General features: G+C 41.6%; 1 protein-coding gene across 2 annotated transcripts in view; it reads right to left on the minus strand.

Annotated features, from left to right (window-relative positions):
* Positions 1 to 2,300: 2,300 nt before the first annotated feature.
* LOC123787606 (transmembrane 9 superfamily member 2-like) overlaps positions 2,301 to 27,301 on the minus strand; it is a 71,306-nt gene continuing 46,305 nt past the window's right edge. Inside the window, exons 13-17 of one of the 2 annotated variants that reach the window (XM_045790410.2) lie at positions 21,853 to 22,012; positions 18,254 to 18,402; positions 16,472 to 16,583; positions 13,932 to 14,103; positions 2,301 to 2,487 (exon numbers count right to left, since the gene is read on the minus strand). In XM_045790410.2, the coding sequence (XP_045646366.1) occupies positions 2,420 to 2,487; positions 13,932 to 14,103; positions 16,472 to 16,583; positions 18,254 to 18,402; positions 21,853 to 22,012 (661 nt within the window). In that variant the 3' untranslated portion in view covers positions 2,301 to 2,419. Of the gene's footprint in view, positions 2,488 to 11,279; positions 14,104 to 16,471; positions 16,584 to 18,253; positions 18,403 to 21,852; positions 22,013 to 27,301 lie in introns of those variants that run through there. The other variant, XM_087859403.1, reaches the window with a different exon arrangement.

Below are 27,301 nucleotides of genomic sequence, written 5' to 3' on the forward strand. Positions count from 1 at the left end.
TGCGGCTGCAAAAATAAATTTGCCCTTCTATTTCTTTTTAATACTTATTATTGAAGTAGAGGTGACCTACAATGTTATATGAGTTTCAGGTGTACAGCGCAGTGATTCGACAACCCTGTAGGTTACTCACTGCTCACCGCAATGGGTATGATCACCCTCAGTCACCATACAACATTGTTAAAATATGATTGACTGTATTCTCTATGCTGTACTTTTCGTCTCCATCACTTATTTACTTTTTAACTGGCAGTTTATCCGTCTTAATCCCCTTCACCTATTTCACCCATCCCCTGTTCCCCAACCGGCTGGCAACCACCAGTTTGTTCTCTGTACCTATGAGTCCCTTTCCGTTTGTTTGTTCATTTTTGTTTTTTAGATTCTAGTATGAGTGAAATCATATGATACGTGTCTTTCTCTGTCTATTTCACTTAGCATAATATCCTCAAGGTCCAGCCAGGTGTCACTAATGGCAAGAGCTCATTCTTTTAACAAATTTGCCTTTCAAGCAAACTACTACCATCAGTGCAAATAGGAGGCCTTGTGAGCTTAGATAAAACTCCCAGGCAGCCAACCTGGTGGGAAGAGTCCCCCGAAGCTCACTATAACACTGCTTAGTTCAAAGTATTTAGAGGAGAATGGAATTGGTTCCGATGAATCTCAGAACAGCAATTACTCCTCTCAGGCAGGGTGTAGGGCTCGGCCTGATTTTGAGGCTGAATGGGAGGAGGTGGAGAGGATCTGAAAATTCCACTGTCAAGAGACACTTTGACCTAAAGCCACTCCCTCTCTCGCCAGTCTGCTCCTATTGGCCTGGGGTCTGAGCCCTGATCCTTCAATAGAGACAAAGGCATCCTACTGGCTAGGGAATTACCTTCCTCCTTGAGGCAACCAGTCAACCTCCATTCACCTCCCCCCCCTCCTTCAGAACCGCAACTCTCTGAGCCCATCTGTCCCCATCCCAATCTCCCCTTCAAGAGCAATGGGGCTTCTTTGATCCCCACACACTCAAACAAGTACTCCTCAGCTTAAGGCGGGCTTTGAGAATGTTCATGAATTGAAGCTTGTGCATAAATAGTTTTCAAACATTTTCCTCCACCAGGAATATTTATCAATAAAATGTATCACAGAAAATATATGATTTTCATGACTGCTTTCCCAAAATTGCAAGCTTGGAGAATATTTGTCATATGAATTCCTGACATTTGGGGAGTTATGACACCTGACTATTGTTTAGTCAAAGCAAATAAATTCCAGAAAATTGGCTCTCAAGATTTTTCATCTACACACAGCTACGTCAAACTTGAACATTCTCAGCCTCTGAAGGACAGCAAACAGAAAAAAGACAACCAATAACCAGAAATGCACAGATTTAATTAAGGTATAAAACAGCAGTACCTGGTATTTCATAAACTTTATATACTAAACCAAGGTGCAGGGCGCCTGGGTGGCTCAGCCTGTTAAATGCCTGCCTTCAGCTCAGGTCACGATCAGGGTCCTGGAATGGAGCACCGCCTCAGGCCACCTGCTCAGTGGGGAGTCTGCTTCTCCCTCTCCCCCCTACCCCCATTTATGTTCTCTCTCTCTCAAATAAATAAAAGCTTTAAAAAAAAAAACTATGTGCATTGTTAAAATGGTCATCCAGGGGCACCTGGTTGGCTCAGTCAGTACAGCAAGTGACTCTTGATCTCAGGGCTGTGAGTTTGAGCCCTATGTTGGACGTAGAGCTTCCTTAAAAAAGTAAATAAAATAGGGGCACCTGCGTGGCTCAGTCAGTTAAGCACCAACTCTTGGTTTCAGCTCAGGTCGTGATCTCAGGGTCCTGGGATCGAGCCCCATGTCGGGCTCCCGCACAGTGCAGAGTCTGCTTAAGATTCCCTCTCCCTTTCCCTCTTCCCTGCTCTCTCTCTCTAAAATAAATAAGTCTCTCAAAAATAAATAAATACATAAAACAAAATGGTCATCCAAATACAAGGGTGGGATACAGTCTATACAATCCATTTACGTTAGAAAAATTCACATTTTACCTAAGATTTATTTGACAATTGTTCTGATGCTGTAAACAAAATGAAGAAGGGGAAAAAAAAAAAACAATTTCATCTGAAAAGCCCGTGTGCTCAGCTTTCATTTTGTAAAGAAATGTGCCTCCCTTGCTCTAATAGCTTTCAATTAAATCTTTTTATGGTATCTTTTCAGGACAGTCTGACTTAGAATAAACCTGTTTTCAAACCAACCTGTTTTTTCCACATAATCAGTATTTTGTGTCATACAAACTGAGGCCAGACAAGGAGATTTTTGAGTGATATATATATTTAAAATGTGTACTAGGAAGCACATATACCTCTACAGATGCTCATACAGACATAGATGGATATATTCGAAAGCAGCGGTGATGTGCCTGGAAGCCTCTGGGGGACATTCTTTAATCCACTTTCACCACACTGTAGATTTTAGTAATAAACCAGAAACAGGAAAAAAAACCAATTGTCCCTGAAACAAAATGAAAAAGATCCTTGTTAACCAGACACTATAGCAAATCAGAGTAGCTTTCTCAAAAATGCAAAGCCTGTCAGTTTGGAGGTGGACTACTGATTCTCTAAATCTCCAGACTCATACATTATCCAATAAAAAATCACCAGGCTCTCTTGCTGAGCAAAGAGGACGAGCAGCAGGGCTGGAGGCAGCTGCCTGCAACAGGGTGTGAGAATCCGTTTGATTGAACGCTGCAGGTCTCTAACCAAAGCAAAAAATAAAAAAATTACAAAAATAAGTAGCTTAAGTTCTCTATTTCAAAAAGGATACAAAGAGGTCCAAGGCTAGTTTCTCATATAATAAACTTGGTATAACTTGCTTCAATTTAGAAAATGTCAAGAACTATTATCACTGGATGTAACAAAAGTGCAATAATCCGTTATTTACTTGCACACTCAGGACATAAATTAGTTTTATAAATCAAAGTTTTGTCTTATTAAACATGAGAAATATCCCATTTCTGGAGATTTATCCTAAAGAAATGACCCCATAGGGGCGCCTGGGTGGCTCAGTGGGTTAAGCGTCTGCCTTCGGCTCAGGTCATGATCCCAGGGTCCTGGGATGGAGTCCTACATCAGGCTCCCTGCTCAGTGGGGAGTCTGCTTCTCCCTCTCCTTCTGCCCCCTGCTTGTGCTCTCTCTCTCTCTCTCAAATAAATAAATAAGTAAATAAAATCTTAAAAAAAAATGACCCCATAGAAGAAAAATTACATGCAAAAATGGTGTTCATAATACTATGATTAATAATATTGAAAAATTATAAACAAACCAAATGCTCCCCAATAGGTGACTTAGCTAAATGAGGGACTAAGTGCCCAATGAAATGAGATAGTCATCAAAAATGACAAATTTAAGGACCACACAGCAGCGTGGCATGATCTGTATAATACGGTGTTAGGTAAGCCGGATCGCAACTCACCAGTGTGAGCCCTGTACACGCTTAAACCCGTGGACGAGACAGAGGAGAGCATGGGCCAAAGAAGATACCCTTATATGTAGGGTGATACAATTCTGGGCAAATTTTTCTTTAACATAGGATTTCGTTGATGTACATGTTATAAAAACAATTCTCAGATGATATTACGGTTCAATGACTCAAAGAAAACTCTAACAGGAGTTTTCTTTTCCAGACCCTATAATCTAATGGGGCACCTCAAGACAATTCAATCATCTAGGAAAACATGTTAATCACAGAGAGCTTTAGGCAGGGTTTGGTCCCTTTTTCTTTGCCAGCTTCCAAGCTCCGAGTAACTTCCCATCCAGTGTACCATCATGCCACTTCCCTCCCAGCCTTCAAAGCTCCTTGTCAGGAGCCTGTGGCATAGTGATTAAGATCACGGGCTCTGGAGTGACATAAAGCTACTCGTTGGTTACTAGCTGTCTGATCCTGGGCAAGTGACAATCTTGCTAAACCTCAGTTTTCTCAGCTGAAAAACGGGGATGATAATACCTATTCGCATTTTAAGCTTCCTTTTCTGAATCCAACAACTTCTAAGGTTCAGGAGACGACAATGTGTAGCTACCACCACATGTCTCTGAATCTAAGACATTCCTGACTTCAATTTGCTGCATATTATCCCCATACACTACGGAAATGTCTGTGAATTCTCAAACTTTTTGACGCTCTACTTACAATACCCAACTTGTCTCCTACCCGAAACACAAAGTCCCATCAACTCTCACACTGTTCTCATAGGCAGCTGAGCTAAGTCCTCTGAATTCTATCCCCACCCAACTAACGGGATTGACCTGAGAGAAAAAGATAAGATACATTAGGGTGCCCGTCAGGGTACGCACTTAAGAAATGAGAGCTAGCATTCATGTTCTGATTTGGGGCTTGAAAAATATAGCCACATGGGGCTTATTTGACTAGTGTAGTAGTCCTCAACATCGCCTGTACCCTGGAATCATCTAGGGGGATTTGACAACTACTATTGCCTGGATCACATCCCCCAGAGATTCTGATTTAATTGATCTGGGATGCAGGCTAAGTATCAAGATTTTTAAAATCTCCCCAGGTGATTCTAATACATAACCAGGGTTTCAGAACCTCTGGTCTAGCCTGCCTTTCTCCGTCTGTCCCCTCCTGTAAACAAACAGCGTTAACTATAAAGAGAGGTGGGGAAATTTCTCTTCTAAGGGCCACTGAACCACACAATTGAAAAGCAACTTAAAGGATCTGGAAAAATGGATTTTTTTTTCTACGACCCAATTGCTTGTACTACAGTTTGCGGGTAGAAAAACAGAGATGGGCCAGAAAGGGAGAGAATGGTCATTTTGGTGTCTTGGTCTAATTTTGCCTCAGGTCAGAGAAAATACGAAACCGATACTAGAAATGTCCTAGTTTCTTTCTAAGCTTCGTAACCTTATATCATTAGGTCAGGGGATAAAGGATCTTGATCAAGTCAAGCAGAGAAGCCCATATTTCCCCTTGTCCGGTCCCTAATTGCAACTCTGTAAGGTGAAGAACGCACAGCCTGACCCTGGGACTGCTCTCCAATACACATTTCTTCCGAGGCATTCTCAAAGTAGTCATTATATAGGCACACTTGAAAAAGAAGAAGAAACTAGCCAAATAAAACATTTTGAAAGTCCACCGCATTCCACTCCATACGAACAAACCTTGAAAGAGTCTTTCCACAGCCACTGTGGGGGCTATATTTCAATACACATTAATCTCGGAATTTGCAGCAGTGAGGAAGACATGCAGACAAAAGGTCTTCCTCAAGTTGGAAGGAAAGCCATTCCACAAAGGAATAAAGAGAAAGCTTGTCTGGAGAAAAGAGTCTTGGGGGCCTTGACTCCCTTCAGCCACGTTTCAGTATTCATGAAGCACTTTCTCTAGGCCCGGCCCTCGCTGGGTCGGTAATGAGAAGGACAGAACAGGGCTCTTGTAGGGAATGATCTCAGGTGATGGCCATCCTACACATCTCCACTGACATAGACGTCACAGTCTCCTCATCTCTCATCTAGAAAACTCTGGGCTCGCCTCTACTCTAGTCTCTCTCTCTCTCTCCAGTCCATCCTGTACTTGGTCAGAGTGACTCTGAGCTTTCCAAAGCACAAATTTGATTGTCATGCCTCTACTTGCAAACCTTTAATAGCTCCCCATGGCAAAAGCACTCGAACCCCTGAGTGTATCAGAAACCTTTTAAGCTGTTAAAAATAAACATCAGCAAGGATTCTGAGTCAGGGCTTCGAGATGGGCCCTCGGCACCAGCTGTGTTGGTTTTCAATCATTCCCACAAATGAATGTGATGCATACCCGCGTTGGTGTAAGCTCACAAGGCCCCCCCAGGACCAGGCCCCAGCCTCCTTCGTTAGGACTTGTTCCTGCCGCTCCGTGCCTTAAATTTCAAACTCCAGCAGCCCCAGATTACGTACAGATCTCCCCATCCCATGCCTTGCTCAGCCTGTCAATTCCACCTTCAAATTGTAAGACTCAGTCTTCCCTCAAGGAAGTGCTATCACTTTCTCCAGCAAAGCTTTTTCTGACCTCCTTTGCCCTCCCCATGCCTGTGCTGGGCGCCCCAGTTCGCTGCTTCCACAAAGCCCTGAGCTTCGTTTTTAGGCTTCTTGCTACAACGCGTGGAATGATCTGTTCAGAGGCCTTCTCTCTCCAGACTATAGCTGTGAGGCTAGGGGTTAAGGCTTGTTCAGTTTTGTACCCCCGGTGCTGAGCACGTTGTGGGCAGATAACAAAGTTTAAACTGAACTGTTTGGATGAACTGCATAGCAGTGTAAGCTCCATGAGGAGAGAAATCTTCGTCCCTTTAAATGAAGTTTTGTTCACTGCTAAAGCCCCGGCCTCTAGGGCTAGTGCCTGACACCCAGTAGGTATTTGAGATATACTTCTTGAATGAATGGCAAGAATTTGGAGAGGGCATCACAGAGAAGGTCCTTAAAGTTGAACTCAGAGCCGTTTGAGGATGGGAGAAGTACTGGGACATCAAGGGTGTATGATCAAAGAATTAAGGGAACATCGGGCTGTCTGGCTGGCTCAGTTGGAAGAGCACGCCACTCTCGGCGTCATGAGTTCAAGCCCCATGTTGGGCATAGAGATTACTTAAGAATAAATAATAAACTGAAAATATTCTTTAAAACATTAAAAGAAAAAACAGAATTAAGGGAATATCAAAGAAAGCACATAGGAGAAAGAAATGGCAAAAGTAGGTGAGAGCCAAAGAGTGAATGCCAAGGTAAGAAGTTGGGAGCCACTGAAGATACAGAAGCCAGAGAATAAGATGACCAAATTTGTATTCCATGACAATGACAACAACGATGATAATAATGAGGAGGATGACATGTTGATTACTAAATACTTATATGCCTGGCTCTGGGTTAAGTGCTTACATGTGCGATCAGATTGAGTCGAAGTCTCTGAGGTCAGTGCTAGGACTTTCCCCATTCTATAAGGAAACAGGCTCAGAGGGTCTCTTGACTTGCCTTACAACACCCAGCCAATAAGCAATACAGCTGGGCCCCAAAGCCAATTCTGCCCGATTGTTCTAGGATAGGGAGAGCAATTCGGGCTGAGGTGACCATGAACGAACTGCTTTGTGCAGAAAGACCTCAGAGAATGAGCAGCAGTTGGACAGGAAAAGCTTGGGGTGTAGGGAGTAGAAATCAATTCAGGAACGAGACACCGTAGAACGTCAAGGACACAACACAGGATGCAGACTTGGCTTACCACGGCGGAAGGAACGCTTCCCTTCCTTTGAAATATTTCAGCATGACACTCAAAACTAGAAGAAGACAGCTAGCTACCGGAGGGCCCAGAGTTAGCGTAAGTGCGTAACTACTTGCGCTGGGAAAAACAACGGGAGCCGCAGGTTTTCCATATCCTCAAGAATAGAGAGGACTCTGTCCTGCTCATTCCCGCAGCACCTAGCACGCAGATCCATACATGTAAACTGACACCAGAATGAGCTGGGCTTGAAGAAGTAAATGAAGTTAATTCCAGAGGAAAAACTGGAAGAACGTGCTTCCATTTTTCAAAGAAGGCTCAAAAGGGCATGGGAAAGACTTGAGATACTCGTTTCCATCGTCTATTCCCGAGGGCGATGCTGTGTTGTCTTAGATGTGCCAATCTTAGCTCTCCCAATTCAGAGCAGTCCACCTGATCAAACAGAGGACCACAGAGGAGATTCCACAGGCATTCTCTGGTTGTTGGCTTGGCCTCAGCTCAAGGAAAGTGCCTCTCTCTGGAGGAGGACATGGAGAGTTGTAGGTAAGAGAATGAGCTTTGGAGTCAGAGCAACCTGGGTTCGACTGAATCAGAGCTCCAACACTTACTAGCTGAGTGACCCCCAACAAGTCACTTAATCTCTCTGGGTCTCAGTTTCCTCATCCATACAATGGGAGTAATATGACCTAACACCTCGTGATAACTAGACAATTAGGTGAAAATTAAGTGACATAAATACATGCAAATAGTTGGCACATAGTCAAGTCAACAAAAAACAGTATTAGATCTATGTTTCTGTATTCCCTATTAATACATTGCCAAGCCCGTAGAAGCTTAATAACTTTTTGTTGGTTGGTTAATGATTAGTATTAACATATCTTTATCCCCTTTTGATCTTTTGGCCTTTTAGAACTGAAATCTTTTAAGATTTTTTTTTTATTTATTCATTTGACAGCAAGAGAGCACAAGCAGGGGGAGCTGCAGGCAGAGGGAGAAGCAGACTCCCCTCTGAGCAGGGAGCCCAATGGGGGGGGGCTCGATCCCAGGACCCTGGGATCATGACCTGAGCCGAAGGCAGACGCTTAACCGACCGAGCCACCCAGGTGCCCCAGAACTGATGTTTTTAATAAGGCAGAGACAAGTCGGCATAGTAAAACACGAAAGGCCCACTACAGCTAACATTTGCGTGTTGAGGTAATTGGACTTTTACTTCAGTGTATTTCATCTTACACTGTGTGAGAACACGGATTCTTCACTTTAATTTAGTGGTAAAATATTATACAGTAGACATTCTCAAAACATATTGAGCTTCGTTAGGATTTTTAATGAATAAAAATATATTCAAAGCACAGACACTTAGTGAGAAAGCTACCAGAAAAGCACTCTGCACTGGGATAATACTTCTTCTGGGTCTTAAAAGCTGCTGGTACCAAACTGGCTTCAATCACTGCACAATGATTGGTGATTCAGTCTCAGATTCTAAACATCATCTTGATTCTTGAGACAATCAAAACTGTATTTGGAAAATAGCATTAACTCCTACGTAAAAGTGAGGTTCAAAAATAGTTCACTCCAGACCAGACTTTCTTAACGGTGGCACGACTGACGTTTTGGGCCAGGTAATTCTTTGCTGTAGAAGGCTGTTCTGCACATAGTAAGATGGTTAGCAGAATTCCTGGCCTCTACCCACTAGATATTTCTAGCACCCTTCCGGTCATGACAATTAAAAATGTCTCCACATATTGCTAAATGTTCCCCAGGGAGCAAATTCACCCCTGGTTGAGAAACACTGGTCTAGAATAATAGACTGTGGCTGAATAATAGACCTTGGTTAAATGCAAACATTTTTCATTGCTTGCTTAAAATATACATCATCGCATAAAAGATTTCATTTACCACCCAACAGCAATGCCAAGGTTTACCTTAGGCTATAAATGCCATTATTATAACACGACATAGCACTTCAGACTTTTAGAAAAGAAATCCTAGGTGTTAGATCTTAATTATTGTGATTTTATGTCCTTCCTATCAAAATAAAACATTACTTCAATTCATTTTCTTAAGACTTTGACTCATTTGGGGCACCTGGTTGATTCAGTCAGTAGAGCTTGTGACTCTTGATGGTGGGGTTGTAAGTTTGAGCCCCATATTCAGTGCAGAGATTACTTAAAAATAAAATTTTTAAAAAAGACTTTAACTCAGAGTCCATAGTCTCTCATGCTTCAAACTGAGGGCTTCAGAGGGGAGAGGGGTGGGGGAACGGGATAGGCCGGTGATGGGTAGTAAGGAGGGCACGTATTGCATGGTGCACTGGGTGTTACACGCAACTAATGAATCATCGAGCTTTACATCGGAAACCGGGTATGTACTGTATGGTGACTAACATAATAAAAAAATATTATTATAAAAAAAAGACTTTAACTCATTTGTTGATATCTAAAACAAAACTTGATGCAAATAGATAATCACTAACTATCCTCCAATCAGTACCAAGTACCCATAAGTGAACCATCAATGAGCATCCATTAGAAATCGGAGGAAAACAATCAAGGAAGAAAAGAGCATAGCTTACTCGGTAATGCACAGACTTAGTTGCTTTTTTTATCTAGATTAACCAGCTGATAAACTAGTTTTTTAAAACCAGTTAGGATTTGGGGCAAGGCACCCACACTTAACTGAAATTTATTTATCTTGGTCTATACATTACAAGGTTTCCGTCCTGGTACCCTTTGATGATATTGTTGATACACTGTGGCTTATCTTCCCTCTCCCTGTCCCTTGAATCCTACTTCAACATGTTGTTTACACATCTGTAAGTGTGCCACCAACTGAAAATTGGGTAGAGGAACACCAGCCACAATGCACATCACTTCCTTTGGCTCAAAAAAAATGAGAGGAAGAAAACAATGGGATGCTACTTTAGCCATACTGTGTCAACAAAAAGAAAATGACTTTTGGGGTTTTGTTTTGTTTGTTTTTTCAGAAATAATACTCAATGCCAGCCAAGGTTGTGGGGGAACCAATACACTGTGCTAATGGCAGAAAAGCATAAAGAACCATAAAAATAGGGGCGCCTGGGTGGCCCAGTCGTTAAGCATCTGCCTTTGGCTCAGGTTATGATCCCAGCATTCTGGGATCGAGCCCCACATCGGGCTCTCTGCTCAGTGGGAAGCCTGCTTCTCCCTCTCCCACTCCCCCTGCTTGTGTTCCCTCTCTCGCTGCCTCTCTCTCTGTCAAATAAATAAAATCTTTTTTTTAAAAAAGAACCATAAAAATAGTCATGCTTTTTGACCCTGCTATCCCATTTCACAGACTATCTTAAGGAAATAATTCAAAACAGAAAAAACAAGTTCAATAGGCAAGAAACAGTTAAGTAATCTGCTCAATAGATTAAGCAGCCTTACAAATGATTGGTATAAAGGATTCATAATTGGGGCACCTGGCTGGCTCAGTCCGAAGGGTGTGTGACTCTTGATCTCAGGGTCGCAAGTTTGAGCCCCATGTCAGGTATAGAGATTACTTAAATAAATTTTTTTTAAAAAGAAATAAAAATAAAGGATTTGTAGCAACATGGAAATATACTTAGTATATAGAGAGTCTTCCCTACAGTCACGATACTCAATATTGAAAGAAGACAGCTGTGAAGTCTTATCCTTCTGCTGCGATGACACAGATGAATCCAAATACCAAAGACATTGTGGTGACCACGAGGAAGAGCTTTGGATGGATGCATATTTATTCTAAATGAGTGTGAAACTCCTCGGCATTTGTAACATGAGTGGATATTGCTGATTTTCAAGTTGCCATTAAAAAAAAAACCCTCTCAAAAGCATTTGTCTACAGCAAGAAGGAGTAATCAGCAATTAATAACTGTACACTTGTGTACATCCATATTCTCAAGACTAATGATTTAATTAAGGATGTCTTCCTCAAAAGTGAAACAATGTGAACATAAGCAATAAGCCTTGCTTCCTGCTGTGAACCTCAAAATTTAATGATGATGAAAAAATAAAAGTAATTCAACAGAAAAAAATATATAATGACGAAATGTAAAGGGATGCCATTTAAGGGTCTATAAGCAGACAGGGCTTCTTAAAGAACCGTTCTAGAAAATAGATACCAAAAACACACTTCATAGGACGCCCGGGTGGCTCAGTAGGTTGAGTGTTCAACTCTTGATTTTGGCTCAGGTCGTGATCTCGGGGTTGTGGGACCGATTCCCACCCCCATCCCATCAGGCTCTGCATTAAGCGGGGAGTCTGCTTCTCCCTTTGCCCTCCCTGCCCCTCCCCTCCATGCTTGGTCTCTCTAAAATAAATAAATACATCGAAGATGGAAAGAAATTAAAATGAGTGAGTCTTGGGGAAATGAAGCACTACACTCACTGGAGTTGGCATGTTGAGCTGGCAGTGCCAATGGGCACGCAAATGTTCAGAATCTAACTGCATAGAATTTACAGCTTGGGATACAGACTTAGGAGCTGCCAGCATTGAGGACGTAGGCAAAGCCATGGGACCAAACGAGCTCTGAAAGGGAGAGGGCACAAAGAGGGGACTGAAATGCTGAAGACCGAACCCTGTATAAAGGCTGGAGGTAGGTGACAGGAAGAGGGAGGCAAAAGAAGGCCCAGAGCGGTACAAGGAGAAAAAGGAGAATGATGCAAATCACACTGAGAGAGTTTCACAGAATAGGCGTTGAGTAGTTAGCTGCGGAAGCCAGGAAGGGTGAAGGCTAGGGAAAGGCTACTAGATCTGGCAAGGGATCACTGGGAACTTTCAAGAGTCAGTATTCAGGGGCACCTGGGTGGCTCAGTCCGTTAAGTGTCTGCCTGCGGCTCAGGTCATGATCCTGGGGTCCCAGAACTGAGCCCTGCATTGGGTTCCTTGCTCAGCGGGGAGCCTGCTTCTCCTTCTCCCTCTGCTGCTCCCCTGCTGCTTGTGTTCTCTCTCTCTCTCAAATAAATAAATAAATAAATAAATAAATAAATAAATAAATAAAATCTTTTTTAAAAAAAGCAATCCTAGTATTAAAAAAAAAAGAGTCAGTATTCAGTGGAGTGTGACAGAAGAGACGACAAGTGGTGGAGCCAACCAATGGGAGAAGATTTCTGTCAGCCGTGTGACCGTTCAGCATTCCATCTACCTTCTGAAAGAAGCTGCTGTCATACAAGACTCCCAGAAAACAGCAGCCTGAGTCAAAATACTAGGTATTGAAGAAAACAGAAGCCTGAAATTACTGTGTGAGACACATCCAGCTGTCCATCACCCAAATATAAAAGCCAGTCAGTCACTGGGGGAGAAATCCAAAACAAAAGACATGAGGGGTGTAGACAACGTCTACACACAGCAACATGGAGGAACCTCACCAACAACACCGAGGAAAAGCAAGCAGACGTAAAAGAGTACATCCTGTAGGATTCCATTTATGCGCAATTCAAAAACGGGCCAAACTACTCCATGAGGCTAGGAGTCAGGGGAACGGCTTGGGGAAGGTGAGTGGAGAGAAGCGGCTTCCAGGGCGCTGATCATGTACCATTCATTGACGCCGGCGCTAGGTACAAAAGTGGGCTCACTTTGCGATAACTCGTCGAGCTGTATGTGTACGCTGCGTGGGCTTCTCTGTACACATATATCAAATACAAAGTTAGAGAAACTGCAAAACACATGAGGAGCCTGGTTAGACTAGAATGGTGAGACGTTCTCAGGCCTTCAGTTTTAAATAGAACGTTTGGTGGCTGAGACCTGAGAGGAATCCTGCACAGTCTTCTGTGTCCTGAAGAGATGAGACTGGCATGTCATGGGTAATACAATATTAAACAAAGAGCCACCACCAAGATGCCTTGGTTTCTCAGGTAACACACTTGTCTTAAGGCTCTGATTTCGGACAAATTCCCACAGTTGCTTTTTACCTATCTGTTGAACCTGAGAGTTAAAATCAGAGACAATCCTTGAAATGTGTCCAAATGACCTGCATAAGTCATACAACTTGAGTGAAAACCAGAACTTAAAAGTGAGGCAGGTAGAGGGGCGCCTGGCTGGCTCAGCTGGTAGAGCATGGGACTCTTGATCTCAGGGTTGTGAGTTCGAGCTCCACGTTGGGTGTGGAGATGACTTAAAAATAAAATCTTAAAAAAAAAAAAAGTGAGGCAGATAGAATGGAACGCTGCCTTGCTCGTCCTGCTCTCCAACTTCCAAGCTCTCCAACTTCATTATTTCTCTAACTGGATCATTTTATAAAGCACTCCATTTTGCCACCGGCTTTAAGCAGTAATCTAAACAAGAGTTGCCATCGCATCTTGAACCCAAATAACAACCCCAAATGAGTAATCCTGAGAAATATACATCTTGTCCCTCGCATCTAATTGCTTATATGACTACACATTTACTTAATCTATTTTTGCTAATTTAAAAGTTATTCAAGCCAGTTAATGTTTATGCTTGGAGGCTATTCAAAGGTGATTACACATAACCCTTTCTGTGCTTTGGAACACATCCCTACTGTTTAAAAACATTCACAAGGGACAACCTTGAAGCTAAGTACATAAGGTCCCTCCAGTTCCCCAGGCTTTGCAGTCTTGCAGCCCCAAAGCATAAAAATGAACACGATGACTTTGTCCCCTATCCCTTCCATTAATTGTTCATCGATGCTTATTACATTATGGCTATCTCCAAGTCTCTTCATAGAGTCTGAAATGCTTGAAGTAATTCTGTGGTTACCTGTAAAGAGGAAGAAAATCAAGACCATGACCATCGTGTACCCAAAGTATAAAATGCCGCTTGCAATGCCCGTGATTTGAAGTTTGGTAAAGAAGTAATGAACTGCATATATGAAAAGGTAGACAGCTGTAAAACCGCTGGTAAAAAAGGCTCTCCACCACCAATGATAGTCCTGAAAAAAGAAACAGAAAAAAACAACTTTTTAGGTGAAATCTAACTATAAATGGGTCAGCAACTATTGTCATAAAATAGGCTCCGTTAGATTATGTAGTAAAAGAAATAAAAGGGGAAGTTTTTATAAGAAATTCAATGTGGGGGGCACCTCGGTGGCTCAGTGGGTTAAGCATCTGCCTTTGGCTCAGGTCAGGATCCCGGGGTCCTGGGATCGAGTCCTGCATCGGACTCCTTACTCAGCGGGGAGCCTGCTTCTCCCTCTGCCTCTGCTCCCCCTGCTTACGCATTCTCTATCAAATAAATTAATTGATTTTTAAAAATCTTTAGAAAAGAAAGAAATTCAGTGTGGTATACACTGTCTCACTAATGTGCGTCTGCTTCGGGTGCCTTAACACGTATAAAGTCTTTTGTTTCCAGGGAGACCACATGTGCCCTCAGGGTCTGCACTTGTAATGCACGCGTCCTTTCTATCAGGAGGCTGCCTCGGCCTTGGAAGGCTTTCCGGTCAGCTTCAATTTACTGGCTAGAGCTGCCTCAGGCTACGTAGGAAAAGGTTAGTATAGAAACTTCAGCTAGAGCTTTATGGCGGATGCGATTTGTTTTACCCAGCTGAATTCGGGACCCACGGAGGCCAGACCGAGGTCAATATGCAGGTTCTGCGTATTCTACGGGCTCCTCCTGATGCTAATTTTACTGTAGGGGCACCTGGCTGGCTCAATGGGTAAAGCATGCGACTCTTGATCTCCAGGTTGAGTTCAAGCCCCACATTGGGTGTGGAGCCTACTTAAAAAAAATTAAAAGGACAGGGCACTTGGGTGGCTCAGTTGGTTAAGCGTCTGCCTTCAGCTCAGGTCAGGATCCCAAGGTCCTGGGATCAAACCCTGCATCGGGCTCAGTGGGGAGTCTGCTTCTCCCTCTTCCCCCTGCTCATGCTCTATCTCTCTCTCTCTCTCAAATAAATAAATTTTTTAATTTAAAAAAAAAGAAAAAAATTTTCCTGTAAAGGCACTGTGGTCAAGGGTCAAGGGGACCTACAGCGCAGAAAAGAGTTAACATAGCAGGTCTGAAGTTACTATCTTTAGAAGGGCCTGCTTGCAAGGCTGGCCCTTGGCTTACATCTGGGAATTTGGCATTTAATCATCCCTGACTGATAAGACTGGTTTGCTATACCTAGACTGTACAAACAACATGATTTATGATGAGCACTTGCTTTCCTTTTGGGAGTCTGGAATTTTTGTAGTTGCTAGGCAGAGCGTGCCTATGCGGCTAGCTCCTAATGAAAACCTTGAATGCGGAGTCTCTAATGGGCTTCCCTGAGCACAAACATTGCACATCTATTACTATCTTTTTTTACTGCTGGAGAAAGGAGCACAGTTGATATATCCTCCCGTGGAAAAGAGAAAGCACAGGAAGACTGTACATGGATATCTCCAGGCTCCACCTCTGTCTTTACCCCTGGCTGATCCTGTTGTGTATCCTTTGGCGGTAACAGGCCCTAGCCATGCATACGTCTATATGCGGAGTCCCATGAGTCCTTCCAGTTAACTGCCAAATGCGTGGGTGGTCTTGGGAGTCTCGAAAACATTTCTTTTTTTTTTTCTTAAGTAGGCTCCACACCCAGTGTGGAGCCCAATGCGGGGCTTGAACTCATGACCCTGAGGTCAAGACCTGAGCTGAGATCAAGAGTTGGACACTTAACTGACGAGCCACCCAGGCGCCCCATCTAAGAAATAGAAATATACACATTATATGCCTATGAAAATGCTCTCAGACATCACGTATATGATAATCATTCTCTAAACTCTCTATTGTCACCTTTAGACAGTCATACTTAACTACCAAAACAAGAAGGATGTAGGTTATTTACGAAAATAATGTTCACTACCACCTTAATTATCCAGGATGACATCAGAAAAAAAAATGGGGGTGGAGTGGGGTAAACAGAACTATTTATGTCCATGGTAACCAAAACGCAATGAAATGAAAATAAGAGAAAGGGCCTTTAGCAGCAATCTCAAACCCATAAAATACAATGCTGGCCTAAGCAGCAAAAATTTTAATTGTTAAAAAAAAAACCACCATTGAAGCAGATCTTTTATATGTCTAAATATCAAATCAGTTCCCTATATTTTTCTATGTTAACTGAATAGTATGCAGCAATTATAGTAACTAGCCAGAGAAAAATTGCTTTCTGTTTAAATTTTCCATCAAAGTCACATTAACTTGATAGCTCCATCAAAATCAAAATGGGTCATCAGGAAACCATGTAGTTAACAGTTGTTTCAATTCCTTTCTCAACACAGGCTTCTAATTCCAATGACACAAGTTCTGGAAGCAGAAGATACATTCATTTCTTAGGTCTTTACCTCAGCGCACAAATGGAAATAACACAGCAAAACTGTAGCTTCTGAACAGGTGATCAGGAGAATGATAAAGACCAAGAAAAGGAAGCCAAACATGAAGTACATCTGATGAGACCTGAAAATAAAAATGACAGCTTTAAAATTAACTTCACAGTACACAGAAAGCCCAATCCAAATCCATGCAAGAGATGGCCACACTTCTCAACCCTTAGCAATTCATTGCAAATCTTTATCTCTCCATCCAGTATCCAAAACATATTCCCTGACCTGTGTGGCTTCTGAGTTCCGCGCGATCTTGTCCAGGACGAATCTGTGTGGCTACTTACCCATAATTCTCTGCTCACGTCATTCAGTATTCACTTGAGACCCGTCAGTATCTCTGTCATTTTCTTTCTGCACATTTTAAACCATGCTTTCTTTTTAGTGACGGAAGGTTGTAAGTGCCATAAATACCAGCAACTACGTTATATAACAGAAAGCCACAGAATCAAATACCTCTTTGCCTTTGAAGCTCTATCGACAAGGAGCCTCCCGCAATAGGTCTTGATAGCACCGCACACATAATTCTATCAAAATACTTTCAGACATGCATCTCCTTAAAGCTCTGTGTGTGCATTGCATTTCTGCCAGACTTGGGAGGAACAAAGTCATTCCTTTCATTATTACAGAGCCGAGCTGACTAAATTGGGATGAGCAATTTTAAAAGCCTCCTGAAGAAAAGAAACCGAGGAACGGATCGATACCCCATTTTAACATCTCCTGCGGAATGCATACCGGGGCACGGGGGCGAGGGGCGGGGCTTGGGGAGAATCATCTCTATGGATAATGAACATATACAAAATTGCATCCCACAAGCACACCCTGTTTCACTGATATAAAACTTGTCTGACGACTCTTCTAGTTTTCACTTCAAAATCTTTTCCCATCAAAAACATCTGGAAAATGCAGTTCCCATAATCTATTTTGCAGCAGGTTAAATATTTAGTTGCTGACAAGGTAACGGATTTTATTGCTTATCTCTTAAACAAATTTGGCGCAATCCTGTTTAAAAGGTGAGCAATTAATGTGCATGATGAAGCCTAACTTTTGAGGACTTGAAGGCTGAAGCTGTCACCCTTGCATCAGAGAGCAGGGGTTCTTCCTTTACATAGCAGAATTCTTACATCACGACAGATTCAAAGTAGCAAATAGAAAGAGGAACGCTGCAAGGAGCAGGCATCCTGACATCAGAGCTAACAGAGGACAGACGGGAAAGCAGAAAAATATTACTTACAGCTCAGTACAGAGGAAGACCCAGAGTCAGTGGTCTTCAAAGTATTTTTAGCAGAGGAACTCTGAAATCTTGCGTGGAAGGTCAGTACGGAAAAGACATACACATCAGGGCCGCCTCTTCCCATCTTTAGGTGCCTCCTTCCAAGGGACACCCCTGCCCCACCCCCTGCAAAGGCTCAGAGAAGTACAGTGTGAGCCAACTTTCTAAGTCATCTGGAAAGGCTTAAAAAGAGGTTATTACTTTTTAAAAAGGAAACCTGCATAGATATTTCCATCAAAAATGTCTTTAAAAACTTGTGAATTAAGTCTCAGTTCCCTAGGAAATTCCGCCCCCTCCCCCCCCCCCCCCGCGTCAGATCGCCGTTTCCTGGATTTAAAAAGCGCTCAGAGGGGCAGGGGGTAGAGGGGGGGGAATGAAGTTTTCCATACCAGAATTTAACCTCCTTGAAATATAGGAAAATTAATTGATCAACAATTAAGATTTTTTTGAAATTGTGAAGATACAATACTCACCAAATACTATTCAGAATGAAAAAGAGTTGAATAAAAATACAGCCAAAAGGTAAAACGCCACCGATTATGATGCCAAAAAGTGGTTTGGTAAAGAAACTCTGCTGAGGAATATGACGGGGAATCTGGTTTGTGTGAACTGGACACCTAAACTGCTCGAAAAGAAATCAAGTGAAAGTCAGAATGACATGAAATTGAGGTGAATTTATATACATATAATCACAACACAGTATCCTGACTCATAACACAGAAGCCTGAATCGGAAGGGGACATGGAACACTTCCAAGAGCAGTCAGGTGGGCAGAGGCTAGACCAACACTGTGGGATAGAAATATTATGCAAGCCATATAGGCAATTTTAAACCTTTTAGAAGCTGCATTTTAAAAAGTGAAAAGAAATACACAACATCAGGACACCTGGGTGGCTCAGTCACTTAAGCGTCTGCCTTTGGCTCAGGTTATGATCCCAGAGTGCTGGGATCAAGCCCCGCATCGGGCTCCCTGCTCAGTGGAGAGCCTACTTCTCTCTCCCTCTCCCTTTGTCCCCCCCATCTCGTGCTCTCTCTCACTCTATCAAAAAAATAAATTAAAAAAAAATTTTAAAAGAAATAGGCAGAATCAATTTATAAACACATTTCATTCGATCTAACATGTCCAAATATTATGTTAAATTTTTCATCAATATAAAAAGTACTAAATAGATGTTTTATATTTTGTTGTTGTTGTTACGTTTGAAATTCACTGTGTATTTTACACTTCCTTACAACACTTACCAGTTTGGAACCGGCCACATTTCAAGCACTCAAAAGTCACGTGTGGCTGGTGACCACCATACTAGAGAGCACACAGCTAGATAATAAGGATGTTTATCCATTCCTATCAGTTTCAAGGGAGAGATTAGATAAGATTTAGTGGTGATTATTCCAATATGAAGTAATCAATGACAAAAAGTCCTCTCAGAATGTATAGAAAACCTGAAAGACTCCACCAAAAAATTTATAGAATACATGAATTCAGCAAAGTTGCAGGATATAAAATCAATATACAGAAATCAGTTGCATTTCTATACACCCATAACGAAGCAGCAAAAAAGAGATCAGGAATCCATTCCTTTTATAATTGCACCAAAAACAATGAGATACCTAGGAATAAACTTAACCAAAGAGGTAAAAGATCTCTACTCTGAAAACTATAGATCACTTATGAAAGAAATTGAAGAGGACACAAATGGAAAAACGTTCCATGCTCGTGGATTGGAAGAATATTGTTAAAATGTCTATACTACCCAAAGCAATCTACACTATCAAATGCAATCACTAATCAAAAATGCAATCCCTATCAAAATACCACCACATTTTTCACAGAGCTAGAACAAACAATCCTAAAATTTGTATGGAACCACAAAAGACCCCGAATAGCCAAAGCAATTCTGAAAAAGCAAAGCAAAGCTGGAGGTATCATGATTCCAGACTTCAAGCTCTATTACAAAGCTGTAGTCATCAAGACAGTGTGGTACTGGCACAAAAGCAGACACATAGATCAGTGGAACAGAGTAGAGAACCCAGAAATGGCCCCTCAACTCTATGGTCAACTAATCCTCAACAAGGCAGGAAAGAATGTCCAATGGAAAAAAAGACAGTCTCTTCAACAAATGGTGTTGGGAAGACTGGACAACCACATGCAGAAGAATGAACCTGGACCGCTTTCTAACACCATACACAAAAATAAATTCAAAATGAGTGAAAGACCTAAATGTGAGACAGGAAACCATCAAATCCTAGAGGAGAACACAGGCAACGACCTCTTTGCTCAGTCATAGCAACTTAGCAACTTCTTACTAGATATGTTGCTGGAGGCAAGGGAAACAAAAGCAAAAATAAACTATTGAGACTTCATCAAGATAAAAAGCTTCTGCACGGCAAGGGAAGCCACAAAACTAAAAGGCAGCCTGCAGAATGGCAGAAGACATTTGCAAACGACATGGCTAATAAAGGGCTAGTATCCAAAATCTATACAGTTCGTCAAACTCAACACCCAAAAAACAAATGATCCAATTAAGAAATGGGCAGAAGACACGAACAGACATTTTTCCAAAAAAGACATCCCGATGGCCAACAGACATGTGAAAAGACGCTCAACATCACTCATCATCAGGGAAACACAAATCAAAACCACAATGAGATACCACCTCACGCTGGTCAGGATGGCTAAAATTAACAACACAGGAAACAGCAGATGTTGGCGGGGATGCGGAGAGAGGGGAACCTTCTTGCACTGTTGGTGGGAATGCAAACTGGTGCAGTCACTCTGGAAAACAGTATGGAGGTTCCCTGAAAAGTTAAAAATGGAACTACCCTACGACCCAGCAACTGCACTACTAGATATTTACCGAAAGGATATAAAAATACAGATTCAAAGGGGTACATGCACCACAATGTTCATAGCAGCAATGTCCACAATAGCCAAAATATGGAAAGAGCCCAGATGTCCATCAACAGATGAATGGATAAAGAGGATGTCGTATATGTGTGTATATAGATAGATAGATAGATAGATAGATAGTAGTAGTTATAGACGTGGTATGTATATATACACATATATATAGATGTGGTATACACACACACACACACATAACAGAATATTGCTCAGCCATCAAAAAGAATGAAATCTTGACATGTGCAACCACGTGGATGGAACTAGAAGGTATTATGCTAAGCAAAATAAGTCAGTCAGAGAAAGACAAATACCATATGATCTCACTCATATGCGGAATTTAAGAAACAAAACAGATGAACATGGGGGAAGGGAACAAAGAGAGAGGGAAGCAAACCGTGAGACTCAACGATAGAGAACAAACTGAGGGTTGATGGAGGGAGTTGGGTGGGGATAGGCTAGATGGGGGCAGGGGATTAAGGAGGCACTTGTGATGAGCACTGGGTGTTGTATGTAAGTGATGAATCAGTAAATTCTACTCGTGAAACCAATATTAAACTACATGTTAACTAACTAGAATTTAAATAAAATTTTGGGAAAAAGAATTTCTTTTAAAATATGTCAGTACTTCTCAGACATTTTTCTGTTTTCTGCTCTGTGTGGAACCCTTAACTCCTGTTTTGTCTAATCTAATTTCTCTCCTGCAAACTCACACTGTATCTTTACACCATCCTTTTGCAGTGTGGCCTCGTTTAGTCTTTTTGATATCCTGCCCCTTTATCCTATGCATGGAATAAACTAACTTCAGATCTATAAACTGAACAGCTATATTTTTCAGACTCTATCTTTTCTTTCTTCCCCCACTGTATAATCTTATTACTTTTCTGACTTTGTTAAAGTCAGCCTTCCGACAATATGTCCCTTTAATTTCACCCAACAGAGACAGACAGAACTATAAACAACCTATAAAGTGGGAAATACATTAAATAGTGTCTTTTGAAGTGTTACTGTGTTTCATTTAAAAAAAATTTTAAATCTTTTATTCCAAAATGATTATTCTTTGTAGTTTTCACCAATGGTACATTTCACATTCCATGTATAATAATATACATGTTGAGGTATTATTTTAGACATCAGTCAATGGCCAAAAGCAGAATTTTACAAATTTACCTTTTTCTTGCTTCCCAAGTATGCACCCAAAAATGTTAATGGTACTGAAATTCCAAACCACATCGCGAGGATACCTATCAGGGTACCGAAGGAGATGGCAGCTGATGACCCTTCCACCCAAAGAATCAGGTTTATAAAGAAGAAGTCGACAAAGACGACACTAGGGAGAAAAAAAAGTCATCAGTAAATAATACGCTTTCAGGAAAATGTTATAATCATACTTGATGTGAATGTCAGAACATCCTTTTGGTGGGAAGGGTATGATAAATGACAAGGCTAAACCCTAGAAGAATATTAAGTCTCCCTGTGGAAACCCAGCCATTGAGCTGGGGCTTACACCCCATACCATATAATAAGGCAGCAGTTTATTATAAGACATCATTTCCACATCCTCCTCATCTTTGCATCTCCAGAATCTAGCAGAAAAAAAGTAAGGTGTGGAGTAACATACCATGGAAAAACTCAATGTGCAATACAGCGAACACAATTATGAACAATGCATATACTACAAACAGATTTTAGAATCCCAGACTGAAAGGGGCTGGGAGCCTCAAGTCAACCAAGTGCTCGCTTCAAACAAGAGCTTTAAATCAGCCACTCAAAATCAACGGGTCAGCTGCTGAACCTACTGGATAAATCACCAGGCAAGCCCAGCTATTGTGCCCTTATTTGTTCCAGACAAGCTTGGTCTAAGCTACAGGTGAGTATGGGTATGGGTAGGGATGTGAGTGTTTCTGAAAGCCTAAAAGATGAGGGTGAAGAGGTGGGCAGAGGCTAGGTTGTGGAAGGCCTTGAACGCCGGGGTAAGGAACGTAGACTTGCTCCCGGTAGCATCAGGAGGCAGCTGAAGGGGTTCTACGTTCAAAGCGCTGGGGTACATAGCGCAGCCTTCCGGGCAGACGAGTCTGCCGCATGGCCAAGGACACACCTAAGGGAAGAGAAACTAGAGACAAGGAGACCAGATACAAAGTGGTAAGCATGTGCATAAGGTGATGGTGGTTAAAATGTAAATGACGTATATAAAAGACATGAAGCACTGAGAGACTTCCGGCAGATTGAAATCATACATTTAGTTCTGCCCCCTTCTCAAAACTCCGATACAATGCTAGTAAAGGAACTTTAAAAGGGCACAAAGACACAAGGATGGGGGATACAGGAGAGAAGACATTAGCAACAAATTTTGGAAAGCAGACAGCAGATGGACAAGTAGTAGCTGGGTTAGTACAACCGGGAAACCTGTATCCCAAGTCATCTGCAGGAAAAGCTGAAAGACAACTCAGGTTATAGCACAGAACTCCAGAAAAGGTTCACAGATGTGTGGCGCCAGGTACCCCTGTAAGTGGGAGGGAAGGAGTGGCTAGAACTAGGACTGGTTGAAAGGCAGCCTAAGACACTCATAGACTTGCAGATTCCCTCCCCTGCACCGCAGAGCCTAAGACCTTTGCTTCCCAATCCCGGCAGAAGACTGGAGGGTCTAGCCTCTTAGAGAAGGCCCCTGTAGCTCAGAAGAAAACTTTAGAAAGGAAAACCTATGATTGACATCCGCGAAGAGATTACAAGAGCCACTGCAGCCATGAAGCAAGATGACACTTTAAGGACTGGTGAGAAATAAAAGAGCTCTTTGGAATTAGAAATACGACAAGGGGAATGAAAACCACAGTAAAAGGGCTAGAACATAGAGCTAATGATATGTCTTAGAAAGCAGCGTTAGGAGGAAGAGGACGAGGACGAGGAGGAGGAGGAGGGGGAGGAGAAGAAATGAAAACACCCTACGTGCCCATTGAAACATGAGTGGATAAAGAAGTTATGGTGTATATATACGCTGAAATATTATTCAGCCTAAAAATGGAGGAAATCCTACCATTTGTGACAACATGGATGGACTTTGAAGACATTTTGCTAACTGAAATAAGTCAGAGAAAGACAAATACCATATAATCTCACTTACACATGGAATATAAAACAAAAACAGAAGCAAACCAAACTCGGGGCACCTGGGTGGCTCAGCTGGTTTAGCATCTGACTCTTGGTTTCGGCTCGGGTCATGATCTCAGGGTCATAAGATCAAGCCCTGTGTTGGGCTCTGTGCTCAGTGAGGAGTCTGCTTGGGATTCTCTTCTTCTCCCTCTGCCCATACCCTGTTTGCTCTCTTTGTCTGTCTGTCTGTCTGTCTCTCTCTCTCTCCCTCTCTCTCAAATAAATAAATAAATAAATAAATCTTAAAAAAAAAAAAAAGCAAACCAAACTCATAGAAAAAGAAATCAGACTTGTGGTTAACTGGGGCCAGGGTAGGGGGAGGAATATGGTCAAAAGGTACAAACTTCCAGTGATAAGGTAAGTACGTACGAGGGATGTAATGTACAACATGATGGCTTCCGCTAACACTGCTATGTGATAGACAGAGAAGTTAAGAGTTTAAATCCTAAGAATTCTCATCATAAGGAGAGATCTTTTCCCCTTTTTTCTTCTTTATTTGCCTTTTATTGTAGCTATATGAGATGACGGACATGAGCTGAACCGACTGTGGTCATCATTGCACAGTATATGTAAATTGAACTATCATGCTGTACACCTTCGACTTACACAGGGATGGATGTCAATCAGTTCTCAATAAAACTGGAGGGAAAAAAACGAACAGGTCAAAAAGAAAGAAAGAAAAATTAGATGAACAACCCAGGCACAAGAGAAATAGGAGTCACTTGAATAGACAGAGTTCTTCACATCTTTTAGGAATATTAAGTAATTTGCTCAAGGTCAGACAGCTGATAAGAGGCAGAGCTGGGATTCTAATTCAGGTGTGTGTGTTTCTTTACCAGCAAGCTGTTTCCATTCCACTGTGCTATCCTATGGCCTCCATGGTGGGAACCCACCCCACCAATCAGGTCTATCTTCTCTTCCCCCAGCCATTGTGTCAAAGACGAGAGAGGGAATATGGCATCAGCCATGTCGTGATGCACCAGCCAAGGCTCTGAGGTCTCCTGTTTAAGGAATTTCTGGTTAATTCTTTAGTTGGAAGTTCTCTCAAGGTCCATTCTAATTCCAGGATATAATGCTGCCCTCCTATTTGCCGTCTTTCTCCAATTTCTTATTCAGGACCATTTTTTTTTAATGTTCCTTATCTCTCATTATAAACCAACTTCAGCCATTTCTTCATGTTACTATTTCTGCTTCACCCTCCCCGCTGTGTGTACAATCTCTGCTGCCGACTAAACCTATGTCGGTAGGTACCTCTATTGTGCTTTTTAAAGGCTCACGCGTGCTTCTGCCAGAGATGTGGTTTGAAGCCCTTTCAAGCAACAACAAATGCAACAACAGTGAACCTCCACCTCCGGTCTCATTAGTTTCTGGCATCATAATAAGGGAGTCTGGTTTCCTATGATTTAACCACACTTCTTCAAATGTTTCTTAATACTTTTCTGCTCTAATGAATTTGTTCAGCCACAATATTCCTCTGCCAAATTTCCTAGCTTTTGAGAGATTCATTTCAGCTGTTATCATTCCATGGCCAGAAAAATTACTTCTCACTTGACAAATCATAACCTCCCTTCTTATACATAAACTCAATTAACCCGTCTCAACAATTTCCCTTTTGCAAGTACACTCTAGAATGTTAATATGTGTTTAACAATTCTGTCACTGCCCTTCAGTTTCAAGTTTTTATATTCTAAATAGTTCTTCCTTTGTTGATCTCTAATTATTTCTAGACCTTTTCATGGAATCTTAAACAGCAAAACTAAAAGGAAACTTAAGAGGTCATCCGAGTTCATCTCCTACCTGAAGCATTTATTCACACATTCATCAAACATTTATTGAGTACTTCTGTGTTAGACCCTGGCATTCAAAGATAAATAAAAACCCTGGCTCTGAAAAGCTCAGTCTACTGGGGGACAGAGATAAACAAATAAATTACAATACAACATGGGAAATACTGTAGCAGATGATAAACACAGAGCAGTAGGAACACGGCAGAAAAGAGTGACCAAAAATACTTTATAGCTCACAAAACAATTTCACAATCCATTAGTTCATTTACTTCTCTAAACGACTCTGTGACACAGGCACTATAGGCAAGGAAATGGACAATCAGGAAGGTGCTGGAATTCAGACTTGCTTCTTTCTAATTGTAAAGTTTGGGTCCCTGCCTATCAAACTAGGCTACCTCTTCCTTTTCCTACCTACCACTTTTGGGGGTACATGAAGGAAAAGTATATGGTTTAATAATCTTACTTTCTTCAATTTCTTTTAGGGAACATCTATGTTCATTAGTAAATGCTTCTCCTTTTAAATTTCGAGCCATTTGTGGCAACATATGAGCTACCCGCACATTGACATCCTATGAGGCACTGAACTTCTCTTTCAACCTACTACTTTCTAAGAAATAAGAAAGCCAGCACCTTACGATTCTCTCTCCCATCTACCTAAGAGAGCCCTTTAATCACTTGAGGGAAACATCTCCTTTGTATCATGTCTAGTTTATTGCGTTAAAATTGCATTCAGTTCTACTAACAGAACTAGGAAACCAAATCTGTTTTGCATTTTTAAAGTATTCACTTGATTCATTCATATAGTAGATATTTACTGAGTGCTTACTCCATATAAGGCACTTATACTCCCTATAAGGCACTTGGCTACACGCTGAGAAAGATACAGAAATGAATACAACGTAGTACTCACCCTCGTGAGTTTTAGAATGCACAAGAAGTATTGCAAATAACTCCAATCTAAGGAACACTGTGACAAGTGTTATAATAATGATAATAGACACTGTATAATTCCAGAACATGGAAGTGGTGGCATTTGAGCTGGGACATAAAAAAGACTAGAAATTTGGCATTGGAGAATTGGAAAGGAGTGATTACAAAAAGATGGAACAGCATGAGCAAAGGCATGACAGCAGAAGTCAAGAGTAGCTAATAACCACAGTGACCATTTACTGAGCACTCAGTATATGCTAGGCACTCTTTCAAATCCATTATACACATTATCCCATTTAATCCTCACAGCAACCATGAGGTAGACATACCATGATTTGCATGCTACAGATGAGGAAAGCCAAGATCAGAAAGGTAAAAACCACTTGCCCAACATTCCATGATCAGTAAATATGAGCTGAGGCTCTTCTTTGCCTAATTTAAAAGACAACTGCATAATGCGATCATTATAAATCTGTGTTGACGAGCATGCGAAGTATTAAGACATAATCTGTAATGGCGATAACAGCACAAAGAAGGAAGGAGGGAAAGGAGCTATAGAGGAGCAAAGTTTTTGTATAATATTGAAATTAAATTGGAATTAATCCAAACCGGATTGGTATAAATGGACACATTAACTGTAATCGGTAGGGTAACCACTAAGAAAATAACTGAAAAAAAAATAGTAGAAGAAATGACAAGGGAATAAAAATGGTGCAGTAGAAAATAACTATTTAACACAACCGAAGGCAAAGCTC

This window comes from Ursus americanus, chromosome X, assembly GCF_024610735.1.
Source record: "Ursus americanus isolate L20-20 chromosome X, mUrsAme1.1.p, whole genome shotgun sequence".
NCBI lineage: Eukaryota > Metazoa > Chordata > Mammalia > Carnivora > Ursidae > Ursus > Ursus americanus.